The sequence below is a fragment of the Pelobates fuscus genome, chromosome 3 (assembly GCF_036172605.1).
Source record: "Pelobates fuscus isolate aPelFus1 chromosome 3, aPelFus1.pri, whole genome shotgun sequence".
In the NCBI taxonomy this organism is placed as follows: domain Eukaryota; kingdom Metazoa; phylum Chordata; class Amphibia; order Anura; family Pelobatidae; genus Pelobates; species Pelobates fuscus.
Window position 1 is genome coordinate 82,530,387 of NC_086319.1, and position 24,672 is coordinate 82,555,058.

At 39.4% G+C, this 24,672-nt stretch overlaps 1 protein-coding gene across 3 annotated transcripts in view; it reads left to right on the top strand.

Annotated features, from left to right (window-relative positions):
* The first annotated feature begins 755 nt into the window (after positions 1-755).
* The window catches only part of PDLIM7 (PDZ and LIM domain 7), a 98,420-nt gene continuing 74,503 nt past the window's right edge, over positions 756-24,672 (top strand). The window contains exons 1-2 of one of the 3 annotated variants that reach the window (XM_063447310.1): positions 756-952; positions 1,331-1,435. In XM_063447310.1, coding sequence (XP_063303380.1) covers positions 1,340-1,435 — 96 coding nt within the window. In that variant the 5' untranslated portion in view covers positions 756-952; positions 1,331-1,339. Of the gene's footprint in view, positions 1,013-1,330; positions 1,436-24,672 lie in introns of all 3 variants that reach the window. The other 2 variants (XM_063447309.1, XM_063447311.1) reach the window with 2 other exon arrangements.

Here is a 24,672-nt window from a genome sequence, read left to right on the forward strand (position 1 = left end):
CTAAATTAAGTTATTATGGTAAGAGCGCAATCTAACCTCATGGTGTTAAACCCTCCTTGAACAGTTTAAATCCAAAGTGAGCCTCCAACGTTAATCTAATTTCCCCCAAGGTGGCACCCGGCTTCTGAAATTTCAGTTTCAGGAAGCGCAGAGTGCCGCCAGGCAGGCACTTAGATTAACCTGTTTTGGTGCCTGGAGTGCCCCTTTAAGGCTGGCAAAGCATCATTGGAGTTGTAGATGTACAGCTATGAATCTCTCTTTTTGGCCCTGATCATAGGGGATAAGTTACAAAATGGGGTGTATTCATTAAACTCCAATTTGTAGTGACTGAAATCTGTATGGCAAAATGGAGGCACACACAGTCAAGCTGTGACTATAAATTTTACAAAACAGCTATTTCAGCCTAAATCTAGTAATTTGGATTTCAACTCGCTTAAATTCTCCAAGGTGTAACTCAAATTATTATTATTATTATTATTTTTTAAATTAATTACAGACTAGACCAAATATTGCACGAAAACTACAATTTTAGATTGACAGTGAGTTCTGGCTATGGATGCTGTTGCCAGACAAGGTACCAGCTCTCCAGCCCAGGAAATATTGGAGCTTGATAAAAGTTCTGCTCCCCATGGCCCATATCAGAGATGCAGCAGCTGATCCCCCTCCTCCCCTTTTACTGCCCAGTCCCATGACTGGCTCCTGCCATGCTCCCATTGGCTGTGCAGCCGGTTCCTGCGGCTGGGACCTCACTGTGTCCGTCTGAGGAATGCGCTCCCCCTTGTTAGGAGCTGGGAATGTCTGAGCTGAGAGCCCTGGTCCCTCCCAACCCAAAGCATGATTCATTTCCCTGTATCCCCCGGCCCGGGTGTCATCTTACACTCCTTATATAGCCTGGGAGCCGGGGAGAGCTGGCAGGACTGGGAGCCTGTACTTCTTCCGCCTGCTGCCTTGGGTGAGACTGTGGGGGAGCAAGCTGGGGTGCATGGATCTCCCCTAGGAGCAGCTAGTGATAGTGGGTGACCTTGTGCCCTCTCCTTACTGCAGATACCTAGGAAGGGAGGAAGGGAGGGAGATTAATCTGAGCAGAATCCCTGGGTTTTCTCTAATGTTCTATATGACAAGATCTGTGTTTAAAAACTATAGATCAGCTTTTAAGAGACCTTTTAATCCAACAGTGATACCCCTTTAACACCCCCTCCTTCCCCTCATGAACAGAGGGAGCACCTATAGAAACTTTTTTGTGGGTAACTAACCATATTGTGTTGGTGTCTTATCTAAGGTTTAACCTGTTTTATCTTTTATTTTTTATTTATTTTTTTTTAATCTGCAGTTTTGTGACATGGAGGATTACAAAGTAACTCTGGATGGACCTGCTCCTTGGGGCTTCAGACTGCAGGGGGGCAAGGATTTTAACATGCCCCTTTCCATCTCCAGGGTGAGTGGATGACTACTGGCTGTCTCTGTGCTTGTCTCCATGCAACGCTGTGTAATTAATGCTGCTTCTAAATGCTGCTCATTGGAAATGTAAACAGGGGCAGATACGCTGTCATTTAACTCGTTTAACCCTTTGAATGCTGCCGCGGGGGTACTGTGTTATTTTTGCTGTTCCTGGCAACGAAAGAGTTAACAACTCCCCAACACCTCTTCATTATTATGCTTGGTTTGTATTTACTATATGCCTGGAAGGGAACAAAAAGTTTTCCGTGGTGGTGGGGGGGAGGAGGAGATGCAATAAAAGTTTGATTAGAAATTGGGTGCAGAAGTTCTAGAAGTGAGGTAGTCACCATGGAAACCAGTGGAATCAGCAGTAATGGTTATTGTATTTTGGTTTAGTTTTACACTTCATTGTTAAAATGTTATAAAACAATTCCAGGGGGTAAACGTAAATGTAGGCAAAAAAATAGTTGTGTTTTTTTTTTTTTGCAATTCTAATATTTTAGTCTAAATTTTGCATTGTTTTTGCAGTTACATTACGCTAGTGTAAGCGTTTAGTGAATAATTACCTAAGTCGGTGCTGTTCACTGTGGGTTGTTTGAAGGGTAAAAAATGTAATATGCTTCCCATTAATAGAATCAGCAAGGGGAATATGAGAAATAGTAGTAGTTGCTCTGTATCTTGTTTCAGCTGAGGAATTCCTTGAAGTAGAGGTTCATATTTCTGTGGCCTGTCATATTGGGATGGTCTGTGTTCTCTCTGCAGTAACACAACTAGAAACAAAATGGACTGTCAAAGGTTTTCACAATTTACACATGGGAGGTTAATGGTTTCTAATGATGCAAAATCAACATATAAAGGGGAAAAAATCATTAAACTGTGAATTGCCAGGAATTAAAACTTAATTTTAAATTATCTAGGGTAAACTAGCTGAATGGAAATATATATATATATATATATATATATATATATCTCCAAACCAGCTATTATGGCCTAATTTTTACTTTTTTAAATTAATTTTGAATTCCTGTCAATTTACACCTAAGTAAATAGCCCTGACAGACGTACTTTTATTACAGTGTCAACTAAGGGATTACAGTTTTAAGTACCAAAAATGTGTCTCCCATTGTACTGAAATCAATTATGACAAGGGATTAAGAAAATACCATTATATCATGGTATGTTGTTTGACATTAAGGGGTTAAGGGTAAACATTCCTCCATTTAACACCAACATGAGATGAGTTCCTTTGGGATGGAAGAAATGATCCTTTTCACCCATGTGTAATACCACACTTGCCTCTTAGTCATTTGTCTAGCTGTGTGGCCCCTGTTTACGCCATGAAGCCAAGCAAAGCATCATGGGAGTTGTGTTTCTACCTGTTTATGCCTAGGTGTGTATAGCTTCGTGCACACTCTGTATAAGGTATCACAGGCAGCATGTACTCTTATAAGAATAGAGAGTTTACTAATGACATTGAAATGGAATGTACAAAACTCATTACAGGTTTTTCCGAGTTTTGATAATAGTGATTAACAGCAAGTGGGGGTCTGAGCATTGGAGTGTCTGACATTTTTTCTTCACACCCTCTTCCCTGGGTGGGGCTGCTTTTGTTCCCAACTATGTTGATTTTGCTTCTGTGCCACGTTCAGACAATCCTTTTTCCTTTACACAAAGAGTTTTGTTCTGCCCTTGTGTGTTTGTTTCGTGGGAGGTTCTGCCCAGACAAGATAAGTGTGCGCCTGTAGTTACTGATGGGCTTGGCGTGAGAAACTACTACTGCCCCAGACCAGTATTACTATACCTGTGTTGTCTAGCAATACATTCTAAAGTTTGTAACAGTTTTTGTCTTCAGGCTTATTTGCTGTGCCACATGCCTGGGGCTATTTTGAGGCCTTGTAACCAGTGTAGAGCTCAAGGGGTTTTAGAGATGCAGCTATTTGAATTTCTGTCTCTCTGGTTGTTTGGTGTTCTATATCATGCTTGACATCCAAGACCTCATTAATAGTCCTAGGCTCTTTCTGGACCGTTTCAAGGTGACCTTGAAACAGCTGGGAAGGGGGAGAGGGGGTAGTTTGAGTAGTTCTGCATGAGATCCACTGCTTTCAATAAGTACCCCTGATTTTTAGCAGTATTCGACTGTTGCAGGTTTCTTTTGAATTTAGCAGAATTCTGCTGCCCGAAGAGCATTAAAGAAACTCTAGAGAAACACTAGAACACCCTCTCTCTTTATAAAAGTGATATTTTGAAGATAAATCAGCACTTTTATAAAGTTACTGGTTTGCACCCTCCAAAGTCTCAATCGCAATGGAAGGGGGCTTTTCCTTGTACACTCTGAGCACTTGCTCAAAGCAGATGTGTGGTTTCCCATAGAGAAGCATTGCGTAGATTGCTGCGCATGCACCCTGCCTCCAAGTGTTTCTCAATGAGAAGCATTGAATTGGTCAGATGATCATTAGTAGTGAGGATCTTCCAGATACAAAGCAGAGATGCAACAAGGAGGCCTTACTGCTGCTGAATTAGTTACTAGTAATCTAAATACACTTTACAGCACTCCAGCATTATAAATAAATGCAATTATTAAAAATGGTGAAGTGTTCCTTTAAGCTTGGCACAATAGCTGCTTTTTTAAATCCAAATTTTGCTTCTGACTCCTTGTTACGTAAATAATCCCCTATGTTTCACAAATACAATTTCTTTCAAAACATAGTTGCATTTATTATTTTATTATGATCGTCGATGCGTGCCGATCGCTGTTCTTAGTTATGCTTTGCATATAAAAAAATAATAATATATGCTTTGCATATAAAAGTATCGAACTACTTCAACATTTTTAGCCCAAAATAGGCGAAATAGAAATAATTCTCCAAGTCTATTCTGTTTTCAGTCCAAATATTTTGGCCTTAAAGGGACTCTAAAGGCAACCAGATCATTTTATCCCAATGCATTGCTCCTTTGTTATTTTTAACCCTGTAAAAAAATATTGTTGTTTTGTAGAAAAGGCAATATTTTCATTGCAGAGTTAAAGGGACACTATAGGCAACCCGACCATTTCAGCCAATTGAAGTGGTCTAAGTGAAGTGTCCCAGGTTTTTATTAAACTGCAATAACTACCTTTTGAGGGTTAACTCCACCTCTAGTGGCTGTCTACCAGACCGTCACTAGAGGGACTTCCAGGTCATGGTCGCCTAACTGACGCTGGATGTCAACTTCGGCATACATGGACTTTGTGTCTTGTCCAAACCTATTATTATTATTATTATTATTATTATTATTATTATTATTATATTGGGGTGGGGCACTGACTATAAATCGGGACACTAGTCTATCAGTGTTATTTACTAAAGGTGGAATTTTAGGTCACACTAGCCGAACTGGAAAAAGTTAGCTATGCTTTCAGTTCAGCTACTCTGGCCTTAAATTTGAAATTCATTTTGAATTCTCACTTTAGTAAAAAAAACTCCATATAGTGTTAGGAATACATGTTTGTATTATGAATTCTATAGTGTTCCTTTAAATTTGAATTTCCCTGTGAATTCATGACAATTGTCACTTAAAGTGACGTGTTAGTCACCAGAACCACTACACTTGTAATGGTTTGGGAGTTTATAGACAGTACCTGCAGGCTTTTTAATGTAAATACTTCCTTTTCAGAGAAAATGCAGTGTTTATATTGCTGGCTAGTTACACCTCAAGTGGCAGTCACTCAGGCGGCCACTATAGGTGCTTCCTAGTCCAGTGTTACACAGTGTGCAGCACCTATGTTTAGTGTCTCCATGCTCTGCATAGAGATGCATTGATTCAATACATCTCTATGAGGAGATGCTGATTGGCACAGTGTGGTGTTTTGCTGTGCATGCACAATAGCCTTCCTAAACTTTCCTATGGAAAATAATTGGATTGGCTGAAATCATCATGTGTGATGATGGAGACAGCAATGGCAAGACCGATGCAGCGTGGGAGAAAATAGGTAAGTAAAAACACCATTGGAGGGGGACCGTTCACCTAAATACTGTAGTTAGTTTTACACTATAGTGTCAAGAATATATTTGTGTTCCTTTAAGTGAATAACATTGTTTATTTTATTTTTTCATATTTAAGTGCCCTTTTAAGTAGTTTATTTATTAGACTGCTCTTGCTAGTGTACATTGCTAATAGTTAATGACATGGGTCAGAATATTACAAACTAAATTTGCTGGCCAACTCCTTTATTTAAAAAAAAAAAAAAAAAAAAAGCCTTGTAACAGAAATAAATAATTAGATATTTAGCAGCCAAGTTTTAGGTGTAGTATTTTGTATTCCGCATAAAATTGTGTGTGGTGTTTTTGTTTTCTTATTTCTCTAAATTCCCTAATCACCTAAATTGTAAATCCCAACAAACACATCCTTATTGCCACTTGTGTCTTTGTATACTTTCATTTGGCAGTTACCTCCCAATCCTACGTCAAAATAAACATCCTCCCTACGGATGTTTTCCTGAGCAACATTTTGCATGCTGATTAGAAGAGCAGAAGGTGTTTTTTTTTTTTATTCTCTCTAGTAACATTTGTTCCATGATGTTCATAGTGTGGTTCTTGAAAGCTTGGGAACACATTGATAAAACCGTAATTAAAAGAAATTCGAATGTATATTTTCCTGTACTTTTAATGCAATTTGAAGAACACCGGTTCATACACCTTAATGATTATGCAATTGGAGTTTTTTTGTGTGACACTGTGTAGCATTAAGTCGCCCATTCTAAGGCTTCTGGGCCGGCCAACTTACTTAACCAGACTCTCACAATACTGTGTACCCTTTAAAACTTTTCTGAGAAAGCTGTGTTTGTTAGTTTAGGTTGTGAAGTCATTAGGGTTCACTTCTGAAGTGTTCTCAGTTGTGTACTGGCCACACCTATAGGTGTTGGCAGAAGATTAAGCCGTCCATCGATGCAGTTTATTTTTAAACTGTATGTCTCTACCCCAACATATGTCTTTTTAAGTCAAATGTCAGCTGGGCCTTAGTGTGTTCCACAGAAATTCAGCCCGAGCCTTATTTGAATGCCTGTGTTTTACAACTGTACAACATCCATGTGGCCATTGATGGGTTAGTTTTTTTTTTTTTTTTCTTCATTATTTATCAGTAAGATGACTGTCGGTTAACGTTTTGACACCCCAGTCCTGTTCTTTCGAACCCTGTAATATTCAGAATGGTACGTTGGCTGGAAAAACGTTTTGGATTACGCTGGTGAGATTACTAAGACAATGAGACAAACCTGTTAAAAACTTTTCCCTTCAACCATCTGTGGGATTTTTGTCATGCAATTGCTTAAAATAAATTTCTACTAATATTTAAACTGGCTGTATGCTTTTTTTAAGATTGCACACTAAATATTTGTATAATGTGTATTTATTTGGCACAAAAAGCACAATTGGCAGGAGGCCACGATTGACCGTCTGACCAGATGTTTTGTTTAATAAATCTTAAATTAAAAAACAAAACAAAATATGTTAACCACTCTTATCTTTTTTTATTATCAGTTCTCTAAAATTATTCAGCATATCCTACTTCAACTCGTTAAAAGGGGAGCTGTCACTATTCCACTTTCTCTCAGCCTAGTTCATGCTATTTAAATGTTTTATGGCGTGAGGACTGTATACAATACCACCATCCCATGATGCACCAGTTGTGTACATATTTCGGAGTGCAAGCTCATATGCTCCTGTGCACTATTTTTAAGTCATTTCTTCACAACACATTGCATCAATGGGGGAGAAAGTAATTGGTACATTGTGCCAGAATATCAATACATTTGCTACACCTCAAAACCATTAGATTCATAGTTTCTATGCGCACATGTACGGTTTCCATTGAAAGCACAGAGTTCTGCTTTTTCCTGTGGCACAGAGCAATCAGGAAGAGCACCCTTCCAGCTGTATTAACTGGCAGCTGGGAAGGTACGACTTGTCTCCTCTATAAAAGTGTCAATTTTCTCTGAAATGGGCACATTTATAAAGTGTGAAAGAGGGGACCGTCTGTTATCTGTTAAAGCACCACAGCAAGGGTTTTTGAGTGTTCCCTTAAATAATTGACATACTTTGCCTAATTTATAATAAAATTATCAATAGACATTAAAAAAATTAAATAAAAATATTTAGCACAATCCACTTTTAGTTAGATATAAAATTGATGACTTGAAAGTTATTAAGTTAGTAGTAACTTGCAAATCAGAAAACTATATATGACCATTATTTTTATTGATGTGATTGTTTCTTTAATATTTAACCAAGTGTATTGTATATATTTTTTCTTACATGTGAAGACCTTAAATGACTAAAGCAGACTGCTTGAGCAATGTCTGAAATGTTTGGATGACTGTCACAAAGCACCTTGCATTCATTTTTGTCACAGATTACTTTCTGTAATTAAAAGTCCTGTCCTACCTTGACAAAACATTAGCTTAGTATTCTCTGTGCAAATACAATAAAGCTGATGTGTGCCGTATTTTAACACAGAAATTTGAAACTTTTATGGTTTACTCTAAAAGGTTTTAACCTGTCCGTGATGTGTTCATTTTCATATGAATACAAGCTAGAGCCTCGGATAAAACAGAAAATGGGAGAGACGTGATGTACTTATACATGTATTTCTAGACATTTTGAAAGCAAATGTCAGTGTTCTTAAGTTTAGTTGTTTACAGAATAACTGTAAAGAATATAATCATTGGTCTTCAATCGATCCTGCAATGTCTAAACGCCAAATATATAGCCAAAAAACAAAATTTAGGGAGCACTCCAGGTCTCAAATCCGTGGAAAAACATTGTTTATTCTATTTCAAACAAATAGACTGTGCATATTCAAATCAACGTTTAGACCCCCTAAGGGTCTTTATAAAGGATCTTAAAGACCCTTACGGGGTCGAAACGTCCATTTAAATACGCACAGTCTATTTGTTTGAGATACAATAAACAACGTTTTTCCACGGAATTGAGACCTGGAGTGCTCCGTAAATTTTGTTTTTTGGCTATATATCTCCGCAGGATTTGCACCTAAGCATTGGTATCTACATTATCAATTTAGGGAGGAGTGCCAAGCATTACAAAGTGTGTGTGTGTGTGTGTGTGTGTATATATATATATATATATATATATATATATATATATATATATATATATATATATATATATATATATATATATATATATATATATATAATTTTTTTTTTTTTTTTTTTTGTTCCTGACCCTATAGTGTTTCCTTTAATATAGTTGTAGTTTAGATTATTGGTTTAACCTGGCCATAATCAGTGAGTAGCACAGACATAGGACAAATGCACAGCATTCACCTTGTTCTACCATTGACTACAATGCCAGTAAACGGTTCGAAGGCAAAGGAGTTTGAAATTCAAAGATCTTAAGGAGGAAGTGCTTTGCATGGCTCCCCTTCACTAAGGGATAAATAAATTGTTTAATCGGACAATAAGTCAGTTAAACACAACAAAGAAATAGACCTGTTCGTCATTAACCAGTAACTATATGACATGTTTTAACTTGTAGTTGATTATTTGCTAAACATTGAATTGAAAACTTAATTAAAAAATTTAGGCTAAATGTACATTTTTCCAAATCAGCTATTTTCTCTAGAGTTTCAGTTTTCCAATCACTGCAGTTCAGTTTAGTGAATACGTCTATTAGTTCCTGTAGACCGTTGGAGTTTTCAGCAGACGACTATACTTTAAGAACCTGTTATGAAGATTATTTCTTAAACCAGGATTTTGTTGTCAGTTTATAAACAAATTGCATTTTCGTTGTCGAATTTTTCAAATTAAGCTGGTAAGTGTGAAGCGCAATCTTGGAATGTGACACATTTGAAAAGAATGATGCATTCTTTGATTGTGTCTGTCTGTTACTACAAACACTGGTAAAACTACACAAGGCGTGAGAAATTTATTGACTTGCTATAACTGTTTCAGTGCTTTAGTTTTGTGTGTGTGTGTGTGTGTGCGCGCGTGTTTTTATTGATCTAATTATTTATTTTATTACTTCCCTACTGTTATGGAAACATCCAGATATAGAATTAACAACATAATGTTTAATTATATGTTCTGTGGTCAGTTAGACAGCATTGTGGAATACAATGTCATATAAGCAAAGGATACATAAGGGATACATTTATAAATTACAATACTGCCAGTGTGCCAAAACTTTGCTCCCCACATCACAATTCCAAACATCAACACAAGTGAGTGGGGGGGGGGGGGGGGGGTAGTGATTGAAAACTTTTAACAATGAGTGGCCACATGGTAGCCCCTTACACCTGTTGTTCTACAACAGCTGTAAGGGACTGCCTTCCAACCCTGCCTTAAACTGGCACTAGGCATCCAAACCGCTACATTGTAACGTAGAGGTTTGAACATTTGGCAAACATTCAGTCACTGCAGTCTGCCAAATGTAAGAATTGCTAATTGTGAAAAATGGCAATGTTTTCATTTGTCACTATGGGTGCCTCTTTTGACTGAAAGACAGCCACTACAGGCACTTCCTTGTGAATACTTTCCATTGTTGAAAGTCTTGGTGATCCACATTGCCGAATTCTGTTACCAGTTTGCATGATCTAATTCCATGATTTATGACTCTTGCTGTCTTTGACTTTCTGGCCTTCTTCCATAAATCTCTAGAAGGCTTTATGCTTCTACATCCTCCAAACCATAAAAGGGCAATAACCTCCCTGAAGTAAGGGATTGTTATAAATGTTATTAAAGAGACTCACAGTTCCATGGAAACTTGCACATCACCAATTGGTAAATTAACTTCATAGAATACTCTGACATTCCTTTAAAGGAACCGTATGGGGTTTTAAAAAAATGATTTCTACTTAATTTTTTTTTTTTTTTACTTTTAGCATGCGTTGGGGTATTTAGTTTTCAGGGCAACCTGTTTTTCATTATAAAAATTAGTTAACCAAACACTTACTTGCAATCTAACATTGAGATATCCTCTCCTTTTCTGTCCAGTCATTAGGCCTTATGACCGTTTTGTCCAATCCGATGCTTCTCATAGAGAAACATTGTGGACCTAATGCAATTGGTGCAATGCGCCAATTGAATTATTTTATATAGAAGCATTAAATACAAAGTATCATAGGACATTCAACGTCCTAACTCAATGCATGAGAATGTTGAAGGTCAAGAACTGCATTAGACTGAAGGTGTTTTTCAAAACATTGCCATAGCTCTGAAAAAGTAATGTTTTACATTGCATGACTGAAACGGCAGGGTCACTGCACCCACACCACTTCTTTGAAATTAAAGGGAAACTATAGTGCCAGGAAAACCATTTATTTTTTTTCCCTGGCACTATAGCTTCCCACTCTTTCAAGGCACCCCCACCCGTGGTGCAGAAGGTCACTTATTAGGGTCCACCGCTGATGTCCCGTGGTGCTGGCACAGGTCCACCTTTTCTCCTCCCCCAGCATCATCAGCCAATGGCAGCGCTCGCATTAGGATTTCCCCATGGGGGAATTCCAGAGTTTTTGGTGATTCTAGATGTCCCCATGCATAGCAAAGCTGGTGAACATCCCGGAAGTCGACAGCCACTAGAGAGGGAGTTAAAGGGACACTATAGTCACCAGAACAACTACAGCTTATTGAATTTGTTCTGGTGAGTAGAATCATTACCTTCAGGCTTTTTGCTGTAAACACTGTCTTTTCAGAGAAAATGCAGTGTTTACATTGCAGCCTTGTGATAACTTCACTGGCCACTCCTCAGATGGCTGTTGTAGATCCTTCCTGGGTCATGGCTGCCTAAAATGCATCCAAACATTCAGTATCTCCTCCCTCTGCATGCAGACACTGAACTTTCCTCATAGAGATTCATTGATTCAATCCATCTCTATGAGGAGATGTTGATTGGCCAGGGCTGAGTTTGAATCATGCTGGCTCTGCTCCTGATCTGCCTCCTTGTCAGTCTCAGCCAATCCTATGGGGAAGCATTTTGATTGGATCAGGCTAACACTTCTGATGATATCAGCAGACCGCTTGTTTTTCTGAGGCAAACAGCATGCAGAGTTACAGCTTCAGGCTTGAATACAGTAAGGTTTTGCTATATTTATGGAGGTATGACGGCTCCAGGGGGGGCTAGATGGTGGTTTTAACACTATAGGGTCAGGAATACATGTTTGTGTTCCTGACCCCATAGTGATCCTTTAACACTAGCATGTAATTATTGCAGTTTATCAAAAACTGAAATAATTACTCTCTCAGGGCTAAGGGACCTGGGACAATGCACCCAGACCACTTTAATGAACTGAAGTGGTCTGGGTGCCTATAGGGTCACCTTTAATTGGTCCTGGTGTTTATAGAGGACCATTAATATTGCCATGGTGAATTCCCAATGACATGCGTGATGTGTCATAGAGCTCTATTTAGTCCATGAGCATTTTAAGTTAAGTATCATTGTGTCTCGGTTTCAGAGAGTTTAACATTTTCAGCAGAGAGCAGACATCCAAAGGAGTTAATGTGAAGTGAATGACTAACTTGAAGGTCTCAGACAGACGATTAGCGTGGAGACAGCGACATCTTGTGACCTCATGCACTGGCGGCAAATTAATTTACTATAAAGAGACTGAGCCGTGATCTGAGTCACACCTTATTAGGAGCTTTCAGTTTAACAAGGCCCCAGAATCTTCATAATGTCGGTTCACCAATACCAAAGAAACCATTTCATGTTTCTTTTATTTATATACACATATATTTTCTTTATGCATTATTCATACCAAGTGCAGGCCTGCTACAGAGTACATTATGGTTATGGAGGAGAATATTGGTTATACCTTTTGGTAGGCTTTTTTATTTTCTCTTTTCTTTCAGTATCCTCAGCAGTTTTACATTATGGCATTGACATTGTTGCCCAATATAGTGTGAAATTGTTCCAAATGTTAGCTTTGATTAATTACCCAAACTGCTGTTATTAGTTGACTGATTTCCATATGAAATGGTAATAATTTCCCATACTGCTTGGAAGAATTTAGAAGCGGTGTAGTACCCCTTATCTTTGGTCAGCAACTCGAAAACCTCTACTCCTATTTCTCCTATTATCCCATATAGATCACTCAAGCTAATTTGTAGATTTGTTACAGCTAAGCATCTCGTCACCTGAGCAGACCTAATTTGATTTGTTTGGCAGCTCAACAAATGTCCTCTGAGTCTTCACGTAGGAATGTAGACATTAGTGAGCCTGTTTTTGAACAAGGACTTTTTTTTTTTTCTGTTCTCTTCTTGTTCTTTACATCTATGTTGACGGGGCTGTGTGGAATGCTGGCCATACATACAAGATCTCGCCATGAAGACGTCACTCCAGCAGTCTGTCAGCACCTTGGCTGCCAGACAGGTTTAACTGAAATGATTCACGTTGGTAACTTGCTCATTGTATGCTCTCATACCTTTCATCCTTAAATAATATTAGACCTGCCACTTTTACATAGCCTCCAACTTGGCAATTTTTTTCAGCTTGTCTAGTTTGGACAAATAATTGTATCAAATCTAGATTACTTTTGATTTATTAATTGAAGGGACACCATAGGCAGAAGAACAAGTTAATTTTAGGAATAAATCTTAGTAATACGAACACTAATTCTAACTCCATATTAATTTTCCTTGACCTCTCTGCTGCCTTTGACACAGTTGATCATGCTCTCCTCCTTCAAACTCTTCAATCACTCGGCCTCTGTGACTCTGTCCTCTCTTGGTTTTCCTCCTATCTCTCCCAACGCTCATTCAGTGTCTCCTTTTCCAAGGATACCTCCTCCCCCCGCCCTGTCTCGTTTGGAGTTCCCCAAGGCTCTGTCCTTGGTCCCCTTCTATTTTCTCTTTATACTGCCTCTCTTGGAAAACTTATTGCCTCTTTTGGATTAAACTACCACCTGTACGCTGATGACACTCAGATATACCTCTCCTCACCGGACCTCTCCCCTGCCGTCCTGCAACGTGTCACTGCTTGCCTCTCTTCCATCTCTGACTGGATGTCGTCACGCTTTCTCAAACTTAACCTCTCTAAAACTGAACTCCTTGTCTTTCCTCCTCCTAATACTGATCCTCCTCTCTCACTCTCCCTTCAAGTCAGTGATATCCACATAAGTCCATCCCTACAAGCGCGCTGTCTTGGCGTCATACTTGACTCTGGTCTCACCTTTGAGTCTCACATCCAGTTTGTTGCCAAGTCCTGTAGGTTCCAACTCAAAAACATAGCCCGCATCCGCCCCTTTCTTACGCAAGATGCTACCAAGGAGCTTGTCCATGCTCTAGTAATTTCCCGCATGGATTACTGTAACCCTCTCCTGATTGGTCTCCCCAAAAGCCGTATTGCCCCGCTACAGTCTGTAATGAATGCTGCAGCTAGACTGATTTTCCTCTCCAGTCGGTCCTCTCACACCTCGCCCCTCTGCCAGTCCTTACATTGGCTCCCTGTATCCTATAGGAGTCAATTCAAAGTGCTAACCCATACATTTAAAGCACTGAACAATTCCAGACCCTCTTATATCTCTTCACTGATCCAGAGATATGCCCCTCCTCGTACCCTCCGCTCTGCCCGCAACCACCTCCTGACCGCTGCTCGCATCCGTACGGCCAACTCGCGCTTGCAGGACCTCTCACGGGCGGCTCCTCTCCTATGGAATAACTTGCCTACTGCCATCAGACTCTCCCCTAGTCTTCAATCATTTAAGAAGGGCCTTAAAACCCATCTCTTCAGGAAAGCGTATGGCCTCCCAGAGTAATCTCTCCCTTACATACCTGTCTTTTACTCTCTCCAATGGGATAGTGCTTTGCTCTCTCCTCCAGCTCTGCTTCACTCCTCCTTGATATTTCCTATCCTAATGTTTCTAATACCCCACCTCCTATAGACTGTAAGCTCATTTGAGCAGGGTCCTCTTCAACCTATTGTTCCTGTAAGTTTTCTTGTAATTGTCTTATTTATTGTTACATCCCCCCTCTCAAAATATTGTAAAGCGCTACGGAATCTGTTGGCGCTATATAAATGGCAATAATAATAATAATAATAATAACTAAAGTACCGGTATTCCTTTAAAAGGACACTATAGTCACCAGAACAACTACAGCTATTGCAGCTGTTCTGGTGAGTATAGCATGTCACTGCAGGCTTTTTTTTTTTTTTTTTTAAAGAAAAGGCAGTGTTTACATTGCAGCCTAGGAACACCTCTAGTGGCCACTCATGAGACGGCCACTAGAGGTGCTTCCTGGTTCAGTGTTGCACAGTGTGCAGCACTGATGTTCAGCGTCTACAGGTTCTCATCAGAATTGACGATCTCAGCCAATCCAATGCTTTCCAACTCTGTCAGCCAAGGAGGCGGATCAAGGGAGGGGCCACACTGAGGTGCCTTTCTAACCCACTTAAGGGAGCCAACCACCTAAACGGTCATTTTAGAACTATTTGTGTTCCTGACCGTATAGTGCCCCTCTAAGTTTTAAATGGATTACGCATCCTCTTATTTTACAAGTTTTCAGCCAATTTCCCCCCCTATGTCTGTATTCATAACAATTGTTATGACATTGTTTTCAATAATTTTTGTGTCTTTTAATTTGGTCTGTTGCCTTCTGATTCCAACTTTCTTTGCCAGTTTTTTTTGTAGTATTTCAGTTCACAAATAATTATTGAAGTAGTAGTCTTTCAGCTTTCAGTGGATTTGAGCTAAAAATTGGAAAGCCTATTTTTGAGGGAATTTTGATTTTGGGACAATGTGGACCCAGTAATCGTTGAGAATTCATTTAGGAAACCGTGGTTTAGAGATTGAGAATTTACCACTAGAACATGAGCTCTCTCCTGACCTCTACCTGTTAAAATGTAGAAGCATTGTGTATTTGAAATCTGCTTTTTGGTATGGTTTTCTTTTTAAACCCAGACCTTGCCAGAATGTTTTACTTTGGCCGAAGAGCAATAAGAGTTGTGCATTAGTAACTTTAACAGGGCTATTTGCTAAAGTGAGAATTCAAATTGAAATTAAGATTAAAGGTCACAGTAGCCAAACTAATAGAATGGATGATTTAGGTAAAACATTTTTTTTCAACTCTTTTGACCTTGAAATTCACTTTAAAATTAACCTTAAAGGACCACTATAGTGCCAGGAAAACAAACTCTTTTTCCTGGCACTATAGGGTCTTTAGGTCCCCCCCCATCCTCATGGCCCCCCTCCCGCTGGGCTGAAGGGGGAGGAAGGGGTTAATCACTTACCTTTCTCCAGCACCGGGCTCCCTTGGCGCTGAGGAAATCTTCTTCTCCCTCTTCCGATGTCAGCGCTGAATGCGCGACAAGAGACGCGCGCACATTCAATCCGTCCTTAGGAAAGCATTTCTCCATGCTTTCCTATGGATGTCAGAGTCTTCTCACTGTGATTTTCACAGTGAGAAGCGCGGATGCGCCTCTAGCGGCTGTCAATGAGACAGCCACTAGAGGCTGGATTAACCCATGTGTAAGCATAGCAGTATCTCTGAAACTGCTATGTTTACAGCTGCAGGGTTAACCCTAGATGGACCTGGCACCCAGGCTACTTCATTGAGCTGAAATGGTCTGGGTGTCTATAGTGTTCCTTCAAGTTTTCACTTCAGTAAATAAGCCCTGTTAATATGCTCAATGAAGTGGTCTGGGTGCCAGGTCCCTCAGGTTTTAACCCTTCACATGTAGATATGGCAGTTTCAGAGAAACTGCTATGTTTCCATAGCAGGGTTAATCCAACCTCTAGAGGCGCTTCTATGAAGCTGGATGCAAAATTCGCATCCAGCGTGCAGAATTTCCATAGGAAAGCATTGAGAAAGCTGACGTCGGCGGGGGAGGAGGGGTCACCTGCGCTGGATTAAGGTAAGCTGCTGAAGCCCTGAGGGTGATGGTCCCCCAAGGATGACATAATGTCAGGAAAACTGGCTTGTTTTCCTGACAATATAGGGATCCTTTAATTATATGGTGTTATTTTAGAAGAACTGCCATCTTACAGTTGGTGACAGATCTTTTTTGCCATACCCTAGTAAATGCTGTTGAACATTTCTTTACACACTTCCTGGAGATAAGCACTTCTCTGTTCACACATGCAACCATAACGCAGTGCATGCGCAGGAAGATTAATTGCATCAGGTGATTAAAGAGGAAATATTGCTCCCAGAGAAAAGACAGCTCTTTGTTCCTTCATCCCAGCAAAAGCTATTTCAGCGTTTACTTGGGTAAATAGAGCAGCAGAAGTAGGGGAAACAAAATAGCATTTCTCCGCTGTATGTCTGTACTTTGGGGGGCTTCATGCTCCATGATACCTTCGACACTTGGGCATCTCAAAGAGAAATTCAGTATGAGCACATGCAAGTTTGGGATTTTGTGTTGTATTTCCACTTGTGTTGTGCTTACATTACTGCAAGGTTGAACTAGTTTAAATACTTTAGCTGGCCTTAGAAAAGTAATTCTTAAAAACGTATAGCGCAATCAATAGCTAACATTTAATTGGCTCTTTTGTTTATCCTCTTTAATTTCCAATGAGGAGGACAGGAAGCGGGGGAGCAAAACAAAAAATAAACATAGCCAACGTCTAGATGGCTTTGAGAATAGATAATTAACTTTTTGTAGGGACAGTTTCTCTTAAAATAAAGGTTTTATTTTTCAATTCTAACACTTTGTATGATGAGTGACGTGGGAATGAATGCAGCAACCATTTTCACACCTTGCTTGGCAGAATCGTAGGAAATGCGTATTGTGAATGCATGCTTGCAACAACTATAGGGTGATGTTATTGTAAACAGGAATACCAGGAGGCCGTGCAAATGTATACCATGATTTAAATATTTATAGGACTATGAGCATGTTGTGACAAACTATAATCTCACTACTTGATTTATATTTAAATAGTTTCAAAGTTTATCCTGTTGGTGGATCACACAGGAGTTTAGCTAGGTTATGCATTCCAATGAAAAGCATGTGTTGATTGAGAGAGGGAGTGTATCTTTTTATAGAGGACTCCGTCTGCTGAATTTTAAAGGGACAATATTATAATAAAGTAATATATCTGGCAATCTGAAGCACTGCGTAAATGTTTTATGCTTTAATTAAAAAAATAATTTAAAAAAAGGTGTGGTAGAATATCTCTTTTAAAAGGTTACTCTAATCACCTTGACCATTTCAGCTTTAAAGGGATACTATAAGTGCCAGTGATACAAAGCTGTATACCTGGCACGATCGCTCCCTCTGCCTCCCTACTCCTTCGCGCCCACTGCGCCGCTGTAAATAATGGGTTAAAAATCCTTAATTTACTTACCTGATCCCTCAGAGCTGGGTTGCGGCTCTTCCTCCTCCTGTGGCGCTCGATTGGGGGGGGGGGCACTAATGCTCATGCGCGGCGAGTGCCGTGTGCGCATTAGGCCCTCCCCATAGGAAAGCATTGCATCAATGGTTTCTTATATGGAAATAGCTGATTGCTGTATGTCCTCATGCAGAGGACCAAAAGTCTGTTAACAGCCAGAAAGCGCCTCCAGTGGCTGTCACTGGACGCAGACATAGTGCTGCAATGTAAACATTACAGTTTCTCTAAAACTGCAATGTTCTACATTGCAACACTAAGTGCAATAGGGACACTGCGTCCAGGCCACTTAAGTGAGCTAAAGTAGTCTGGGTGCCAAGTGTCCCTTTAAGAAGCGTTCGTGGTGTTGGGAATCTGTGTGTGCAGAATTTCTGTTTGAAACGCTGCATATATTGAGAAATATATACTTTTTCTAGAGGTTAGTTACTCGTTCGGCTCACATGACCTGTCAATCCTGTGCAAAAAAGACTTCTGTCATCAGTACGCGCTGCATGCTAGTGACAGATGTAAAAAGTTTCTACCCTTGAAGGCAGCACTGGGATGATGAGGGGAAAGCTTCAATGTCATCTCTTGCCCGTCCTTATTTCAGACCTTCCTCCTATCCTCACCCCCCCCCCCCCCCCCAACATCTCCTTTGTCTATTCCCAAATCCCTACCTCCTCTACCTGACTCGGTGTGCAAGCATATACTCTGAGCCGGTGAGAATGTTCCAATCAATAAAGCATTAGAATGGACCTTGCAAAGGAAGCAAGTAACATTGGATGGGGCATTTAGACAAAAAGAAGTAAACAAGAAAACAAAAACCAGTTAGAGTAACCCTAACCAAAATTGTACATTTGGTTTGCCCAGCCATTAGCCAGTCTTTTCAGATTCTTTCAGCTGTTCCAAGCTGATATATTTAGTGTCAGATGGATACATTTTATACAGTTTATCACTGAGCGATTTATCTTTTGGCAATCATCTGTAACACAGATATGTTAACTGACCACTCAGGTTATGTATCCTATGGTTGGCTTAAAGGATCACTATAGTGTCAGGAAAATAAACCTGTTTTCCTGACACTATAGTGCCCTCAGGGTCCCCCTCACTTGGCGCTGAAGGGGTTAAAACCCCTTCAGCAGCTTACCTTAATCCAGCGCCGGGCTCTTTCGGCGCTGGTGACCTCTCCTCTCCCGATTGGCAAGTGCTGCGCGCGCATTCAAACAGTCCATAGGAAAGCATCCAGCGCCGCAGATGTGCCTCTAGCGGCTGTCAGGAAGACAGCTACTAGAGGTTGGATTAACCCTGCTATGTAAACATAGCAGTTTCTCTGAAGGGTTAAAACCTGAGGGACATTGCACCCAGACCACTTCATTGAGCTGAAGTGGTCTGGGTGACTATAGTGTCCCTTTAATAGTTTGCTGTTGTAATTTTAAAGTAAGCTAACGCCTAATGTGGTGATTTTGCTGATATGCTCCTAGCAGTTTTTAATTTATATATACTTAACTAGGGAAAGTCCAGATAAAATGGTATCCTATATTTAAGACCACAGTGACCCCTTTTTAAAGAAAAATGTATATTCTGAAATGTCTTTTTTACACATCTGAAATGATATATTATTTGTTGCATCTATCTGTAAGGCTTATAGCATAAAGATAAATATGATTCTCTGTTCTCCTACAATTGCTTTGGCATGTAAAAGCTCGGGGTTTTTGATCTGATAATTTGCAGCACATTCAATTTTCTTTCTTGGCACTACAGTATTTTCATAATTAAACATGGGGCAAACTTCTGTTTTCAGGTGGTGTAACAAAACCCAGAGGAAGTGAATTTTATATTAAGGTCTCCTCCTGTTGATTTGTGCAAAATTGTTTAAAATTTATTTTTAGACTATTCGTTCAAATCAAATTCCTTTTTAAACAACATTTGAACAAATTGATCCATCTGGGATTTACCTGTGTAGTCTTATTCATTGAATAAGACTTCAGTGGCAGATCCCAGACAGATAGTCATTGCTGTGTGGATGGAAAGAAATCTGATTTAGGATGAACCGACAGAGACCAATTTCTTATTATGTTTTATTCTTTATTTTTGATAGTGCATAGCATAACAATTCGCTAGAAAATGACATTCCACATGAGTACAAGTATAACAATTGCATAAGTGGATAGTGGTTAGGAAATGTCAGCATACAGCACGTTTTTTAGTATTTGAGAGACAGGTTTAGGGAAGAATAGAATACATATCAGGAGAAAACTATTATAAGCACTGGGTTGGTAAACAGGTAATTAGAAAAAGAAAACATCATGAGATAAGTATGTTCAACACACCTGTCCTAAACATTGTAAAAGGGATAGAGTTTTTGTATGTGCACAGTCACCTTTTAGCTATTTCTTCACATCTATCCTAACATAATTAACGCTTCCTCCCTCTTTGATTCAACACAATTTCTAACCTTTTAACACTCTCTTTATGATTTTATACTTTATTGCGTAAAAGAGACATATCACGTGAATGAAGAAAGTGGGGAAAACAAAAACGAATTCCGTGGGAGGAAGTCTTACAGTATTTAATTGGACTTCTAATCAATCAATTATGAGCAAATTTGTTGCAATGTAGAGTGCTTTCATGTAGTCGCATATCCCGGACTGCATTCTCCAGAAATAGCCTGCCTATTTAAAAAAAAAATGTTTTTACAGGTTGCAGAGAGCACAATGGGTTGCTTTTTTTAAGCAGAGCTATTTCAAGACGAGCCATGCACCCTCTCTGCAGCCAAGGGCACAGCTGAACTGGAATATGGGGTTGTTGCCAAGAGACCTTTTTTATTTGTTCATTCTACCCATATTTTTGTCAAGTGGGAGGGTGCGATGTAAGATCTGCATCTTGCGTCATCCATACCAGAAATTAGATACTAGGCGCTGGGTCTCGGTGGATGATTATAAATCTGTGCTGGAGCACATTGTGGGGGTTCAATTACACAGTTACAGGGTGACTAAGACTGCAAAAAGTAGCTATAAAAACTTTGAAAATAGGCTTTTATATATGTTGACCTCCCTTGATTCCTGTAATCAGAACTACATAAATTTTGCTTCATATATGCAGTAATGATACAATATAGAGTAAGTGGTGGTGTATGCAATAATGGTGAACTTTTGTACTGGTGAGCAATATTATCTGGTCTATACTAGTGAATACGGTGTTAAATGCACCAATACATTGTCATTGGTGATATAAAGAGTGATGAGGACCAGTATTGCATACCTACCAAGCATCCCTATTTTGGAGGGAGAGTCCCTATTTTAAGTCCAAATCTTTCTGTCCCTCTTTTCTATCCTAATGTCTCTCTTTTCTATGAGCTCCAATCTGTTGGTGTAACTGAGTGTATAACAGAGCTCCTCTGTGATAATACTCTCTGTAATGTGTGTTTAAAGGGACACTATAGACACCAGAACAACTACAGCTTATTGAATTTGTTCTGGTGAGTAGAATTATTACCTTCAGGCTTCTTGCTGTAAACACGTATTTTCAGAGAAAATGCAGTGTTTTCATTACAGCCCAGTGATAACTTCACTGGACACTCCTGAGATGGCTGTTAGAAATCCTTCCTGGGTCATGGCTGCCTAAAATGCATCCAAACATTCAGTATCTCCTCCCTCTGCATGCAGACACTGAACTTTCCTCATATAGCTGCATTGATTCAATTCATCTCTATGAGGAGATGCTGATTGGCCAGGGCTGTGTTTGAATAATGCTGGCTCTGCCCCTGATCTGCCTCTTTGTCAGTCTTAGCCAATCCTATGGGGAAGCACTGTGATTGGATCAGGCCACCACTTCTGATGATGTCAGCAGACTGCTTGTTTTTTTTAAGCAAACAGAATGCAGATCCACAGCTTCTGGCTTGAATACAGTAAGATTTTGCTATATTTATGGAGGCATGAGGGGCCCAGGGGGGATAAATGGTGGGTTTAACACTATAGGTTTAACACTATAGGGTCAGGAATACATGTTTGTGTTCCTGACCCTATAGTGATCCTTTAAACTACTATAAATGTGTTTAGCAATCAGTCTGTGTAAAAAGGATATATTGTTCTTGTTATAAAATTTTAGTTGCAGAAATTATTAGTAAGACACCTAAATAATGTTTTTTCAGAACAACCCCGCCTCCACTCACACTCCTAAACTTAAAACGTGCCTCTGCCCATTTGAAATGTTGGGAGTTATGGTATTGGAAACACTAATTTGTGGCAATACCTGCACCAAGTACGGTAAAACAGTACTTGACAAATGTCCCCAGAATTGAGGGCCAAAAAATAGAATGATGGCAAAATATTGTGTATAAACAACTCCCACACACGTTATTGGCAATAATAATATTGTGTGTGTCCCTCTCACACACATAGCTAGACTACTACACTCTCAATCATACTACATCAACTGATTTCACATGCTATTCTAGGCATATTCTCTCTCGAACGCCTACAGGATTTTTCACACACCGGTTTATTTACTAAAGTGAGAATTTAAAGTAAGGCCAAAATTCCCAAACTGAATCCAGAAATGATTTGGAGAATTTTTCTAAACTTGCTATTTTGGCAAAAAAAATTAAATTCTCTTTGAAAATTGTCACAAATTGTTCAAAGTGAGTTTTAAACAGAAGGCTACTAAAATAGACAAATTGCAAAAAACCTCCAACTAAATTCAAATGAAATTGTTATGGCGCCCATAAGGAAATAATGCAGACTTAAAGTGGCTCTGTCATATTGTTTCTTTTTTGTTTTAGAAATGTTATCTCCACCTAAGCCACCTCTCTCTATTAATATATTTAAAATGTTTTTTTTTTTTTTTTAAAGCTATGATCATTTTAGAAGTTATACATAAGGAAACGTAGGGACTACGTTAACTTGTGTATAACATGCAGGTATACAAAAGTTGACAAAGGGTAGAGCTTTAATCAGCTTTACTCACTTCACAGCGGCGTCCATCACTTTCTTAGCAACATCAGTTCTATGTTGACTCCCGCAGGAACCCGAGAGCCAGCACAGTGCTGTAAACCCTCAATTGAGGTCCTCACGGGCATTAGTGTGATTTGAAGTGCTGTCGCAAAAAATTGCAAAGGATGACATTTTCCGTCAGTGCCATCTTGGAAAAGCCAGGATGGCGGCACTTGAGTGAAGACCCCTCAGGACCGGAACAACATAAATGGAGGTAAGTAGCACCAGTCCCAAACCACTAAATGTTATAAGGGGATGGGAGAAGCTGTAGAAAGGCAGGGGGGTGGACAATAATTATAGTGACCTTGTCTTTGGAAGTTTCCATATGTTTTAAATACACTTAAAGGACCACTATAGTGCCAGGAAAACATACTTGTTTTCTTGGCACTATAGTGCCCCCACCCTCAGGGTCCCCCTCCCACCAGGCTGGATGGAGAGGAAGGGGTTAAAGCCTTACCTTTCTCCAGCACCGGGCTCCCTCAGTGCTGGGGACTCTCCTCCCTCTTAGTCTGAATGCGCATGCACGGCTAGAGCCGCGCGCATTCAGCCAGTCCATAGGAAAGCATTCTCAATGCTTTCCTATGGACGCTGGCGTCTTCTCACTGCGAAAATCACAGTGAGAAGCGCGGAAGCGCCTCGAGCGGCTGTCAATGAGACAGCCACTAGAGGCTGGATTAACCCATAGGCAAACATAGCACTTTCTCTGAAACTGCTATGTTTACAGCAGAAAGGGTTAATCCTAGGTGGGCCTGGCACCCAGACCACTTCATTGTGCTGAAGTGGTCTGGGTGCCTATAATGGTCCTTTAACCCCTTAAGAACACATGACATGTGTGACATGTCATGATTCCCTTTTATTCCAGAAGTTTGGTCCTTAAGGGGTTAAAGAGTATTGCGTAGGATAGATGCCTTTTTGCCAAAAGCAACAACTGCTCTCCTAACACACTCGCACCTGACCTTTTCCATGATTTTACTAACCTACCTACTGCAGCGTGCTAACCTTATTTTATAAATACCGTACATTAACCCCTTAACGCCGTTACGGCGTTCTATGCCGTCGCGGCTTTAAAGGGCTTTAAAGCCGTTGCGGCGGCATAGAACGCCGTAACGGCTTGCAGCCCCAGGAGCAGAGGTGTACTCACCTCCGCCGCGATCCTCTTCTGGGGGGCTGTCTGAGAGCCCAGGCAGCCCCCCTCCGGCAAATGAGGCCCCCGGGGGCCATGTGATCGCTCTCAAAGAGCGATCACATGGCCCCCTATAGCTGGCTATGGATCTGCCAGCAGGGGGACTGTCTAAAATATTAGACAGTCCCCCTGCTGGTAGGTAGTGTAAAAAAAAAAATATATTAAAATGTTCTAAAATAAATTAAATGCCTTTTTATATATATATAATATGTATATATATTATATAATATATATACATATTATATATATGTAACGTCATACGTAATGTATTTTAATATTAATATTAGTATATATATTAATATTAAAATACACTTAGAATGACGTTACATATATATAATATGTATATATATTATATAATCTACATATATATATTATATATATATATATACGCATAATTACAATAATAAATAAATAAAATAATTAAATAAATAAATAAAATATTGAAACAAAATATAAAATAAATTATATATTCATATGTAATTTCATTCTAACTGTATTTTGTTATTAATATATATATATTGGAAACAGAATACACTTAGAATGACATTCTATATATATCTATCTATATATAAAATACAAATAACCGCAAATATATATATAGAGATAAATACATATAATTACATAAAAGATTACATTAGTATACACGTAGAATTTATATACCTATGAATGCATATATATTAAAATTCTACGTGTATATTTAAGTAATTTTTTAACATAATTATGTCATTTGATTAATTAAAATTTGATTGACATGCCTGACAACAC